The sequence below is a fragment of the Geotrypetes seraphini genome, chromosome 13 (genome assembly GCF_902459505.1).
Source record: "Geotrypetes seraphini chromosome 13, aGeoSer1.1, whole genome shotgun sequence".
Classification (NCBI taxonomy): Eukaryota; Metazoa; Chordata; class Amphibia; order Gymnophiona; family Dermophiidae; genus Geotrypetes; species Geotrypetes seraphini.
In genome coordinates, this window is record NC_047096.1 from 59,573,449 (window position 1) to 59,587,565 (window position 14,117).

Sequence of the window (14,117 nt, forward strand, 5' to 3'; positions counted from 1 at the left end):
TGTCAAGAACTACAGCACTGTTTTATCATCACCTCTGGATGTTATCAGAAACCAAACTAGCAGTTAGGCTTTCTGCCTCAGAGGCAGGGGAATTCAAGTTTCACCAGCTGTTAATATTGTAAAGGAGGTACAAATGAAAGACACTTTACTAGTCACAGTATCATTGTCTTAAAGCTGTTCTGCTGTGGGCCACTGGCAAATGATGCACACTACTACATGGAGGGTCTGAGTTCAATTCTTGGCTCAGGCCTTCTGCTCTCCACGATGGCTGGGTATACCATGAAAGGGAGAAATCCCAACTATTGCTCAGCAGCGAGGTCTCTGTTACTTGATTCAACACAAAGCTGCAATCTGTGATCCCAAGATGAAGATGATTGCTGCTATGGCTGCGTTGGCTTAGAAAAATGGGAAGAACCCTGGCTTTAGGGTGGAACAGTCTAACAGAGGTTGGTTCTGACTGAATTAGGAGCAGAAGCAACAAAAAATGGTTTATTTGGGCAGACAAATGTAATATGAATGGCTGCTCTTACAACTATTTGAAACAGAAAAAGTTCTTCACAACTGCCTTAGCTTCAAATGTGATTAAGAATTTTCTAGATGTAATGCCCCATCCAGGTTAGCAGCTACATTCTTTACACACACACCTGGATATCTGATCCAGATATGAAGCAGCCTCACTTTCGACGGTCCGAAGTTCTGTCACTGTCTCTTCCTACAGAAGCAAAAATAAATACATTAACTTTAAAATAATTATTAACATCTAGAACTAATCCTAGAGAGATGGGATCTGTCAAAAACAGAGAGAGAATATATAAAAACTGGAGACTTCGGGCAAATTTGAAAAACACTACCTTGCTTCTATGAAATAATTCATAAAGCGGTCCTTATAAAAAGCGAGCTAGCCGTTTTAGCAAGCACTAAACGCTAGAATATAATGGACGCATTAAAAAGACCCCAAAATCATTTATTTACAATGTATTGTAATGGTACTGAAAAGCTAAAAGACATTTTATAGATCCATAAAAAGCTAATGCTAAGAGAGAGGTATTTGCTGGATTAAGCGGCTTGGAGGGGAAGATGCCACAACTGCCATCTTAAATCAATCTTATAGCCAGAATATACACTTTCTTAAGGCTATGAAAACACCTTGTTCAAGTTTTCTCGACCCTCAGTGGCACCACTCAGGACTCAAACTTCTCATCGTCCTAAGCTTTATGTGTCGGTTCGTCATCGGGTCTATTACTTTTTAATAGAGCTTAATCTTATTTATGTTATTTGATAAATTCTTATAAAGGTAAATACTTAGCTTAAAATATGGCTAAGTCTTCTTGGTTAGAGATGTCAGCACTATTAAGGGATATCAAAGCCGACATGTTTCGCCTAGCTTACTTTTTCAAGGCTCAATCCCTAAAGAAATAACCAACATAACCATAAATTAAAACCTGTTTCAAGTCATTTATAACTAAACCAATGCTTTTATAACCATAAATAGAACTCAAAACAAGCTTTTTCTTATCCAGCATATTACTGAAATGTTACTCACCCTTAGCCATCTATCTCCGGTGTAACAGTCAATACTTTACAGCGGGAGCGACAGCATTCTTTTGTTTAAATATCTTGTGAGGTCCAATCAGCTGATGGAAAGCATTGGTTTAGTTATAAATGACTTGAAACAGGTTTTAATTTATGGTTATGTTGGTTATTTCTTTAGGGATTGAGCCTTGAAAAAGTAAGCTAGGCGAAACATGTCGGCTTTGATATCCCTTAATAGTGCTGACATCTCTAACCAAGAAGACTTAGCCATATTTTAAGCTAAGTATTTACCTTTATAAGAATTTATCAAATAACATAAATAAGATTAAGCTCTATAAAAAAGTAATAGACCCGATGACAAACCGACACATAAAGCTTAGGAAGATGAGAAGTTTGAGTCCTGAGTGGTGCCACTGAGGGTCAAGAAAACTTGAACAAGGTGTTTTCATAGCCTTAAGAAAGTGTATATTCTGGCTATAAGATTGATTTGAGTATACTGGCACCTTGATAAACTTCTAAAAATTGTGCATTGATTTGATTTATTGAACAACTGCCATCTTATGCATGTAACCCATGTTGGGGCAGGCAGACTAGACAACCCTGAAGTAATGTCACTGAAATGGGCCTTAACATCAATAACAGCCAGGGTACCGTACAGCATGCAACTATAGCCACATAGGTAGAAGGAAAGCCAAGTCAAAGGGAATGGAAATTTTAAGTACCCCTTTGCAAGGTCCTCTAAACAGGTATGTTTTGGCTGAGCTATCATCTGCATCCATCAGCACTGCCAAAAGGACTCGTACACCCACCCTAACACCGTGTTGGGTTCCACTCCTTTCACACTTTTGGAGGTCACAGTCAGGAGATACTCCTGTCAGGAGGCAACCCTGAAGTTAAAAACCAAGACTCTCTTTCTCCCTGAATCTGAGGAAGACCACAGGATGTTTCATCGGAACGACATCTGGATGGTAGTCAATAAGATGGAATCAATTAAAAGGGGTACTCCGACACAGCTGTGCCAGTTTACTCAAGAAACCATCACTAAATTGGAAGAAGTGGATAATAAAACTAAATTTTGAGAAAAGGTTTCAATATCTTGAATCTCAGAGTTTCTATTGTAATCTATTGGTTCTTCTGCAATTAGCAATAGTCTATCCAGCAAGCTTAGAGAGGAATAGATGGAAAATTCTTTGCAAACACAGAACCCAGACTCCTAAATTTCCTCATACAAGGTTTTTTCTCTTTAAAATATTCAACAAGCAAATTTTCAGGTGTCAAAAATCTCTAAGCCTGAAGATATTTCTGTTGCTAAAAAGAGATTATGTACTGAACTTCCAAAAAGGGAATTATGAAGGGATGAGACTCATGGTGGGGAAGAAGATCAAGAAGAGGATAAGCACTGTAAAGACTAGAGCAAGCATGGTCCCTTTATAAGGACACAGTCACCGAGGCGCAAAATCTATATATGCCACGTATCAACAAGGGATCCAAGAGGAAAAAAAACAAGAAACCGGCGTGTAGAGGTGAAGGAAGCAATAAGAGACAAGAAAACTTTGTTTAAGGAATGGAAAACGTGAAGAACGAATGAAAACTGGAATAAGCACAAACAGCATCAATGCTGGTGCCATAAGGCGGTAAAAGGGGCCAAAAGAGACTACGAGGAAAAAAATAGCCAATGAGGTGAAAAACTTCAAGCCGTTCTTTTGATATATTAAGGGGAAACGACCCGCGAAGGAAATGGTGGGACCATTGGATGACCATGGAATAAAGGGAGTGCTAAAAAAGGACAAAGCAATTGCTGATAAAATGAACACATTTTTTTCATCTGTATTTACCGTAGAGGATATACATAGCATACCGGAACCCATCAGGCTATATGCTGGAAACAAAGACGGGAAACTGACAGGGTTGACGGTCAGTCTAGAAGAGGTATGCAGGCAGATTGATAGGCTTAAGAGCGATAAATCCCCGGGACTGGATGGCATCCATCCGAGGGTCATCAAGGAACTGAAAGGGACCATAACTGAACTGCTTCAACTAATAGCCAATCTGTCTATCAAATCAGGAAAGATTCCGGAAGACTGGAAGGTGGCGAATGTTACGCTGATCTTCAAGAAAGGTTTGAGGGGAGATCCGGGAAACTACAGACCAATGAGTCTGACTTCGGTACCGGGAAAGATGGTAGAGTTGCTGATATAGGACTGCATCATTGATCACCTTGATGGGCATGGGCTGACGAGGACCAGTCAGCACGGTTTTAGCAAAGGCAGATCATGTTTGACGAACTTGCTGCACTTCTTTGAGGGAGTAAAAAGACAGCTAGACAAGGGAGACCTGGTCGACATTGTATATCTGGATTTTCAGAAGGCGTTTGACAAGGTTCCACATGAACGACTACTTCGGAAAATTGCTAGCCACGGAATCAAGGGTGAAATACTCACGTGGAGTTGTAGCATAGGAAACAGAGAGTGGAAGAGCGTCACCAGTGGGGTGCCGCAGGGCTTGGTGCTTGGATCTGTGCTCTTCAACATCTTTATAAACGATCTGGACATTGATACGACGAGTGAGGTGGTTAAATTTGTGGACAATACAAAGTTATTCAGAGTAGTGAAGAAACAGGGGGATGGCGAAGATCTGCAACGTGACATAATCAAGCTCAAGAAATGGGCATCGACATGGCAAATGAGGTTCAACGTGGATAAGTGTAAAGTGATGCATGTCGGTAACAAAAATCTCATGCATGAATACAGGATGTCCGGGGCGGTACTTGGAGAAACCTCCCAGGAAAGAGACTTGGGAGTTCTGATCGACAAGTCAATTAAGCTGTCCACGCAATGCATGGCAGCAGCAAAAAGGGCAAACAGAATGCTAGGAATGATAAAGAAGGGATCGCGAACAGATCGGAGAAGGTTATCATGCCGCTGTACCGGCCCACGGTGCGCCCTCAACTGGAGTACTGCATTCAGCACTGGTCACAGTACATGAAAGAGGACACGGTACTACTCGAACTACTACTATGGACCCCGATCTCCATAAATGAAAAGGCAGGCTGGCTAAACAGGTTCCCTAAAGGGTTGTCCTGTTAGCTGCAGAATCCTGCTCAGAGAGTCTGCATCTTCTCCCAGGCAGAGTTGCCCCAGGGCCACCAAAAGCCTCCAGATTCAGATAAAAAACCAAAAATAAAATATACTCCAAGCAGATCAAAAATTGCCTTCTTAACTCATTTCAGAAGGAAAAAATGAAGAAAGGCAGTACAGCCCACTGAGGAAGGAGATGAAGCTGAAGAAATTAATGTAGATGATGCCTTCTGCACAGTACATGGTTAGGGGAAGTTAACCCACTAGTCGTATGCCCTGTACACCAGAAGAAAGTGTTTGTGAACTACTGGGAGAACTAAAAGTGGACAAAGCCATAGGACATGATGAGATCCATCGTAGGGTATTGAGGGAACTCGGAGAAGTTTTTGCAGGACCTCTTGAAGATTTGTTTTAACACATCCTTGGAGACAGGAGGGTTTCCATGGGATTGGAGAAGAGTGAATGTGATCCCTCTTCACAAAAAGTAGTAACAGAGACGAAGTTGGAAACTACAGACCAGTAAGTTTCACTTTGGTGGTTGGAAAGATAATGGAAGCTCTGCTGAAGGAAAGAATAGTGAACTATTCTCCAACAGGTTACAAGATCCAAGACATCATAGTTTTACCACGGAGAAATCGTGTCAAATGAATCTGATTGATTTCTTTAACTGGGTCATTAGAGAATTGGATAGAGGATGTGTGCTAGGTGTAGTATATCTGGATTTAAGCAAACCCTTTGACATGGCTCCTCACTGGAAGCTCATCAAACTTAGAGGGCTAAAGTTAGGACCCAAAGTGGTGACCTGGATTAGAAACTGGTTTACTGACAGATGACAGAGTGTGGTGGTAAATGAATTTTGCTCAGAGGAATGAAATGTCAGTAGCGATGTGCCTCAGAAATTGGTACTGGAGCCAATTCTGTTCAATATATTTGTAAGTGACATCTCTGAAGGATTAATAGGAAATGTGTGTCTTTTAACAGCTGAAACGACGATTTGCAATAGAGTGGACCTGCCGGACGGAGTAGAAAACGTGAGAAAGAGATCTGTGAAAATTAGAATAATGGTCTAATGTTTGGCAGTTAAAATTTAATGCGAGGAGGTGCAGAGTGATGCACTTGGGGAGTAAAAATCCAAAAGGAGCTGTATATGTTAGGGGGTGAGAAGCTGCTATGCACGGAATGGGAGAGGGACCTTGGTGTGATAATGTCAGAGGATCTCAAGGCTGTGAAACAATGTGACAAAAGCAGTGGCTGTAGCCAGAAGGATCCTGGGCTGCACAGAGAAAGGAACTGAATGCTAATGGCCCTATACAAGTCGTTGGTGAGGCCCCACTTAGAATATTGTGTTTATTCCATTTCATTTTTCAATTTTCTATACTGTTCTCCCAGGGAAACTTTGAACAGTTCACATGCATTTATTGAGGCACTTCAGCATTTTTCCTTGTCTGTCCTGGCAGGCTCACAATCTAGCTAAAACCTAAGTGATTTACAAAATACACACATTTCTGGAGGCCGTATCTTGCTAAGGATGTGAGACAATGAAGCGGTTCAGAGGAAGGAGACATAAATGATATCAGGATTGTGCCAAGGTACATATGAGAAGAGGCTTGAATACCTGAATATGTATCCCTTTATAGGAAGGGGATATGATACAGATGTTTAACTATTAATTTACAAACAAATCTTTTCCAGATTGAGATGGAGAAGCTGTAAAACATGAGGTTGAGAGGTGGTAGATTTAGGAGTAACAAACTAAAAAAAGGAACCAATCTTCCACAGAGATAAAGCATAGAAGTCCAAAAAGTAGAAGAAAAGGAAAACCAACAGGAGATGGTACCTTCTGGCAACCTTTATTGTTGAAAATGTATGTGTATGGGTGAGTTGAACAACATATACATATTTTTTCAACAAGAAAGGTTGCCTAGAAGATACTATCCCTGGTTGGTTTTTTAGACTTAGGAGTAACATCAGGATATACTTTTTCAAGAAGAGAGTGGTGGATGCCTGGAATGCCCTCCCTATAGAGATGATAGAGCAAAAAACAAAACAAAACAAAAAAAAAACAGTGGGAAACAAAAGACCCCTAAATAGAAAAAGGATAGTATTGACCCCAAACTCAACAAATCATGCACAGAAGTGATGCTTAAATAGAAGCCCCAGCAGTGGGGACACAAAGTTGACATTGGTCTGTGTCCAAGACAGATCGGGACAGGCTGGAGTTTAGCCAATGCCAGAGAGACTTCTACGGACTGTGACCTGTATATGGCAAGACAGATCAGGGTTAAGTAGGGGTATTTTATGCCATCTGAGCACAGATCTTGTCTATCTCGGGAGGAAGACATCTTTTACTGGAACTTAGCAAGTAAAATGAATAAATACTAGATTGTTGATAATACATGTAACTGTTGGACAGGAATGGATACTATATGTAAGAAATGCTTTATTCAAAAAACATATTTCAGTCATATTATAATTATGAACTAACAAAACCTCCCACAACAACAACAGCAGCAGAGACAGAGAGAAGTCAGATACCTGAATAGATACACCAAAGTTGTTGCCGTCTTCTATCCTGGGGATGAGGAGTTGAACCCACATTTTCACCTAAAAGAGACAAGTAGTTATTATTATGTACCAAAGAGTGTCAGAATTCCCTGCATATTACAAGCCTGTCATATGGTGACTGACACAACCACACAGAAAAACGTAGCTGAAAAGCAGCCGTGGAACAAAAACATGTTTATTGAATAAACACCAAAAGAGAAAACATTTCATTTCTCCTCTTCCCTGCCTCGGATCCTCTACTTTGCTTTTTGGCCTTTTCCCTGCTGACAATTTCTCAGTTACAATGGAAAAGGAACCCAGCAATGACACCATGAAACCACTGATAGATACTTATTTGTGAACCCTCAATGAATCCCTAATTAGCCGAAACATAAATGCCTACATTTACAAAGACCTAAGAATTAGAAGCCCAATTTTCCCACCTGCTAGATGAAGAAACTCATGCCACTATCTGTGGGAGAAAGAAAGGTATTTATTCCTTTTCTCACTGTGAACCAAAAATGAGGGATACCCATTTCTGAGCAAAGCAAGCACTGTACATGGCTCATTCTAAGAATTTAGAGATGTTTTCATGGCTGGTGTGATGAAAGGTCAGTGGGGATGAGGATGATTAGCACTGCAGAACTTGCCTGTTAGTGTTTTCAGTGTAGATGTCTATGGACAATAGAGTCAGAACCAACTCGAGGTGAATCTAAACCAGTGACCTCGAACAGGGTTTCTCAACCCAAGGTACGTGTACCCTTAGGGGTACACAGGCCGCCTGTTAGGGGATTCCTGCTTGTTAGGGGTATTCCCGCTTGTCCATAGAAGCCGCCGGCGGGGATCTCGCCTTCCTGCCCGCCCCCTGTCACTGCTGGGGATCTATGTGCATGCACTGCTTTCAATGCATATTCATTGGGGAAATCCTGAAAACCCGACTGGATTGCGGCCCTCAAGAAGGGACTTTGAGATCCCTGTTTTAGAGTGTCAACTGGAAACTCAGTGAAATAGGCAACCAGTTGGGCCAGGTCTGATAAAGGTCTTTTTTAAAGACCTGTAAACTGCCTTTTATGTACCCTCATTAGATATTATAGCAAAAACTCATATCTAAATCATATCAAAAAATACAAATCTATTTTATACAACTGACTGGCCAGGTATGCGCCTCTAGGAGAGGGTTGAGAAGCACTGACCTAACGGTAAGGCTTGTTGTATCTTTTGAATTTAATATGTCACAGAACTCAATAGATATGACACAAAGACAACTACTGCCCTCTGGGATTTAAGTAATACCTCCTGAAGAGAACATTAGCAGATTAGATTGTCTAACAGTTAGGGGAACCATACCAGCCCATGTCCAAAGAGCACAGGCTCAGCCAGACCTGGTATTACCCTATTGCAGTGTCTTTCAAACTTTTTTTGCTCCAGGACACTAAACGGAGCAAATGTTTTCATGCCACATTATAATTGAAATTATAAAATTGCAAAGCCAACAAAAAATTAAATTTGGGAGTTATTTAAAGTTCTTTAAGATATGTATGGGTAATTGTAACAAGAGTGAAACTAAAGTAGATAGAACATAATTGCTAATCAAGGCGATGGATTGAGTGCAAATTAACTCAAAACATAGTTCGATAGTTGATAAGCAAATACGCATTTCATTATCCACCATCTGCAGTTGTTCCTTTTTTTTCGATTATTTACTGTCAGAGCTGAAAATCCAAGTTCACAAAGATAAGAAGATCCAAACCATAACAAAGCCTTGATTGCTTTGTTGTTCAAGTTAGGATTACTACTGCATAAAAAATAAAAGTTTTCAAGGATCAATCACGTCAAAGAATGATGCTTGTCTGGGCACACACCCTTTTGCGTATGCAACGTACATCTATTATGAAGGGAACTTTTTAAAATAATGTAAAATTCCGGAATCTCTTTGAGGCACACAGTTTCAGAGACACTGCCCTATTGTATGCAGGGTTACGCTTGCATTAAAGTAAAACCAAGACTGGATTACCCTACTTCCAGTAGTACAATGCAAACAAGCACGAAGGAAGTCTAAACATTCATGATTCGATGGAAGACGGGGAGGAGACCTACCGTGTTGCATTTCTCAATCAGCAGTCTGATCTCTGGCTTCACCTTTTCTACGATATCCACAAGCTGCTGGTTGCTCTTCAGCATCCCATTTGCCATGACAAACACTTTTGTACCTCCAAGATTTTTTTCTTTTGTTTTTTTTCAGGGGGGGGGAGGAATGGGAAGATGACACTTTAGTTCCTCAGTTGCTTATATGTTTCAAATTTTATGTTTTCATCTCATTACTGAAAATTGGATGAACACTCAGTATACATTTGAATTACAATCAATTAGACCAGTGAACAATATATTCTTGCATCTTAGTTTACAATTTTACCCCCACCACTCTTGTACCAGAAATTCCCCCTCCCCTCCCCCACCTCCCAGGCCTTTGGGTGGTCAGGCAGCCAAGTTCTATTGTATTCCTAAAGATCCAACAGACGTGCCTCAAAAGTGTGCTGGAAGGCAGAGCACCTGTTGGAGAAGATTTTTATGCCGACATACTGCTGTTATAGTGAAGCTGAAGTTATATATATGAAGGCTCTGAGAACACAGAAGTGCAGAAAACAGACCTGAAAATACAGCTACAGAACACAAGCAACCCCAAAGGCCCCACATGTGCACAATGAATCTGCGGTCTTAGCTGATACTTCTGAAGAAACGTACCTGGGCTAGTGGAAAGGGCTGCATACGGGAGAGCAGCGTTTAACTCTTGAGCCCAGTTTCTGTTCATGGGATAGAGAGGAATATCGAGGAAGATGCATGCACAGCTCCTGGAGGAAGAGTGAGCTACAGCTCAATGACGACACCTAATGGCCATAGTTAGAATCTATGGGCCTCTTTTACAAAGCCAGCTAGCGAGTGCCACACAGCAAAAGCCCTTTCAATCCGTATGGACTTCAGGGCAGTTACCGCAGAGGCCCCCACTAATCAGCTTCGTAAAAGAGACCCTATATTAGCTGGGTTCCTGAGGGACCCACAACCTGTGCCCATTACCTTCTCCTTACCACAGTGACAGTAAAATGGGAAGGGACAGGGAACCTGAAACTAGAGAGGCCATTGTTAACAACATTCAAGCAACACGATGAGCTCATTCGGTTTTCTTTGCCTACCTGAGAGGTCTTCGTCTGTTTCATCCAGTTTTCTCTTTTTCAAATGTGGCTATGAGATAAATATACATTTTTTATTAATTTATAGCCTGTTTGGTTTATTTGTTTTTTGACAATTCAAGCTAAAGGCAAAAAACACAGTGCAAAAAAATGTTAATTTTTTGAAGATTGACATTCTATGATTATACAATACAAAGAAAGCAATTCCCCAAATGATTTGCAGGCATGGAAATATTGTACCTATAGAAAGAAACCAGCTATCTGAAATTGCCCACATTCCTCATACTTTTTGCCTGTACTGGGATGGTCAGGTTTCTGGTATAGAAAAACAAGAACTTGCTTTCAGTCAGAGAAATGAGGGACTTTTTTTTCTTAGACATGTACTTTCATTTTGAGGACTGAATAACAGCAATGTGAAAAGTATGAAATGTGCAAATACAAACAGAAAGTTAAAAAGAGAAGAAATAGAGCAAACAAAGGAAAATCATAAGAGTCACACAACTCCCCAGCTCAAACCTGGACTTTTCCTTGGACTTTGCACCATTTGGGCACTAACACCCCCAAGGAACCAGTGGAGGCTAAGCCAGCGGCTACCCCACCCCCAATGCTATGTGGAATACAGATGATCCTCAAACGGTCATCCATTGCAAATATTGCATGAATCCAAGGTATATTGGCCAGAGGAGTCTATCACACCTGTTTTTAAGCAGAATCGAGGTATTTTGAGGCAGACAGAGGCTTTTATTTTTCAAATTGAGAAACCTGAGATGGCCATTTCGACAATGATTTTAGTGCCAAAAATGGCCCAGGGAGCTACACTGGGGTCCAAAAACTGGCAATTTTGGGATTTTAGAGGTGGGGGAAACCTAAATCAAATGCCAGAAACCCCCAACACACACACAACAAAATTGATTTTAACCTCCTCCCCCAGTTTTGTTTTATAGGCTGCCAGCCTCTTACTCACTGTGCAATGCTGTGTGCTGGGGAGCTGCAAGTGCTGAAGCTGCAAACAGCTTACAGGGAGAACTTCTGCCTCAACAAGTCTGGAATCTGGACTGCTTGTGTTCTTGGACTGCCTGTTAGGCCCAACGAACCACCGGGAGACCTCAACCTCCACCAGACCTCGTGCAAGCAAATGGGGAGAAGAAAGCATTTGGCCCTGATCCTGGAAAAACTGCTGCAGAGCCACTCAGCCTGTGCTCGAGACTGCTGCGGACGAACATGGGGCGAGCTTTGCTCCCAAAGGATTGGTCCCTGAGCCCCCCAATCTTTCACTACATGCTGTCCAAGTGGGTGCACTGCAAAGCAGTCTGATCCTTGGAAGCAGACTGGCAACTTTAAGAGTCTGCACTCTCCCGCAGCCAGAGCTGTCCCAAGAGTGGGATCCTCTGCAGCACCGAAAAGCCTTGTAAATGGTTAGCAAAAATGACTGAATTGAAAAATAAACATGAGCAGAAGAGACAGGCTCCTACCATCTCACCTGTAGAGAGACAACTGAGGAATTGGAGGACAGCCCAGAGGGATGAGAGACAGAGCAAAAGAACGCTAATGAGGCTCTCTACAAGAATTCTTATTTATTTTCAATATTTATAATCTGCTTAATGCCTAAGCGGCTCACAATAAAATATATAAAAGGAAATAACATATCTCACATTGATATAAAACAAACTAAAACAGAAATTAAAAAGGAAAAGTCCTATCACACATAATAAGTATGACATCAATAAAAAGGCTTGAGCAAAGAAATGTGTTTTCAGTCATTTTCTAAACTTCAACAAATCTCCCCCAAATCTCAAAATTCCTGGCAATGCATTCCATAAATCAGGGCCCGCAATAGAAAAGCAAGACTTCATTGTGCTCACGTGTCTCTTTTCCTCCTATCCAATAGTAAACATTTTACAGACCTCAAAGATCAAAAACCTTAACAAATAATCTTGAGACAAGGGAACGACTTCCCAGACAAGATGGATAGGTCAAAGTGACTGGGATAAATAAATTATATGCACAGTTGAATAAGCTATATGGAATTGTCTTAGTCACGTGTGGAGTGAGTTGTCAGTTACCATAAGCATTAAAGACACAAAACAGCTTCAGCAAATTATTGAAAACATATTTTTTCCAAGAGGCTTTTGGAGTTAAGTCTACCCCAGATGGACATATTAATTAATTAATTAGAAGGGCGGATGGGTAAAATGCCTTTATCTTTTTTTTGCATGTGAGCGAGTATGATTGTGTCTTGAATGAATGTGAATTGCGGTCTTTTCTTTTTACAATTGAGTTCTTTATTCTATTCCAGTTTATTTTATCATTTTAATTATTTTAATATGTAATACGCATTTGTATGTTATCTGCTGAGAACTTGTGAAAGGTATAGTGAAATATCAAATTTTAATAAACAAAAACAAATTTGCCTAACAGAAAAGCTTGCTCTGGTATTCAACCCATCCTTAAAGAGTTTTTAGTCAAGCACTGATCTAAGAATACACGTCAACATACACCAGACAGGTAAACAGAAACAAGTTCAATGGTACCAGACAGGTGGTGAGAGTGGCAGAGGCACACTTACAGCATCATGGCAATTGGTGAAGAGAATGGGGTCAGGGACTGGCAGGTTCATTTCCGAGTGGATCTGTGTAAGATCCTGGATGTTGAGCTCTGGATTCTGGAAAAGGGAAGCAACAGACAAGATCCTGTCAAATTGTGCACATGCCAGTTTTGTTACATAAAATGCTTTTATTAACCATTTTTAAGCTATCCTAATCAATGGTCAGCTTGGTTGACATGATTTAAAAAGGCATTTAGTTCTAAAAAACAAACCAAAACCCCAACATTCAACCCCAGGTAAGATAGAATGCAAAAATCAGAATTGATATGCTCAGTTCCAGTACTATTTTAGAAAAGGATCTGCTAGTGTAGAATCTTTTCGGTGGACGTGTAGCAGAGCAGCAATTTTACAAAGATAAATGGTGAAAGTCTGAATGGGGAAAACACATGTAAGATGCTATTTCACAAAATACATATGTTTGTTAGACCATTAACTAAGGTATTTTTCCTGTCCCCACAGGGCATACAATCTAAGGGGGTCCTTTTAGTGAGCTGCAGTAAGATCTAGTGCATGCATACCGCAGGTTAAAAAGGCACTACTGGGGGATGTATAGGCCTAGCAAGAAAGATCCTCCTATACTTAAACAGGGCTTTGGGGCTACAGAACAGAAGCAGCGAATGGAGCTTAGCAGGAGCAACTCCAGGTCAGGTTTGTTTAGAATTACTAGTTCTAATGCTTTGCAATTACATTAAGGCCCAGCTGTCTCCGAGAGGTTTATAAATTAGAAAGCAAATTAGGACATAAAAATGTAAAGCAAGCACCAGAGCCTAATTTGTGAGGGAAACACAGTTCCACCATTCCTTTCACACTCCAGAGCAGCTGAGATGTTTTGATCTGTTCTAGACAGCTTGCCTCGGCAAGGAGGGGAGGAAGTGACACAGGAGCAGAGCAATCATGCTACTACTATACTTCCCAAATTTATCCTGAAGCAACGACCAGCCAGTCAGGTTTTCAGGATATCCACAATGAATATTCATGAGAAATTTGCATACTCTGGCTCTTTGCTATGCAAATCTATCTCATGCATATTCATTGTGGATATCCTGAAAAACTGCCTGCCTGTGGAGGTTACCCCAGGACAGGTTTGGGAGCCACTGCTTTGCTGCCTAATCCAGCCCCTCCTCCAACCCACAGCTCCTGGACCTCCCATACCGCGGGCCCACTTCCTTTTTT

General features: G+C 41.0%; 1 protein-coding gene across 1 annotated transcript in view; it reads right to left on the reverse strand.

Moving 5' to 3' along the window:
- The window catches only part of LOC117347784 (proteasome activator complex subunit 3-like), a 33,167-nt gene that overhangs the window by 9,034 nt on the left and 10,016 nt on the right, over window positions 1–14,117 (reverse strand). The window contains exons 4-8 of the mRNA XM_033919154.1: window positions 12,906–13,001; window positions 10,343–10,391; window positions 9,252–9,379; window positions 7,146–7,214; window positions 645–712 (exon numbers count right to left, since the gene is read on the reverse strand). Coding sequence (XP_033775045.1) covers window positions 645–712; window positions 7,146–7,214; window positions 9,252–9,379; window positions 10,343–10,391; window positions 12,906–13,001 — 410 coding nt within the window. The remainder of the gene's footprint in view (window positions 1–644; window positions 713–7,145; window positions 7,215–9,251; window positions 9,380–10,342; window positions 10,392–12,905; window positions 13,002–14,117) is intronic.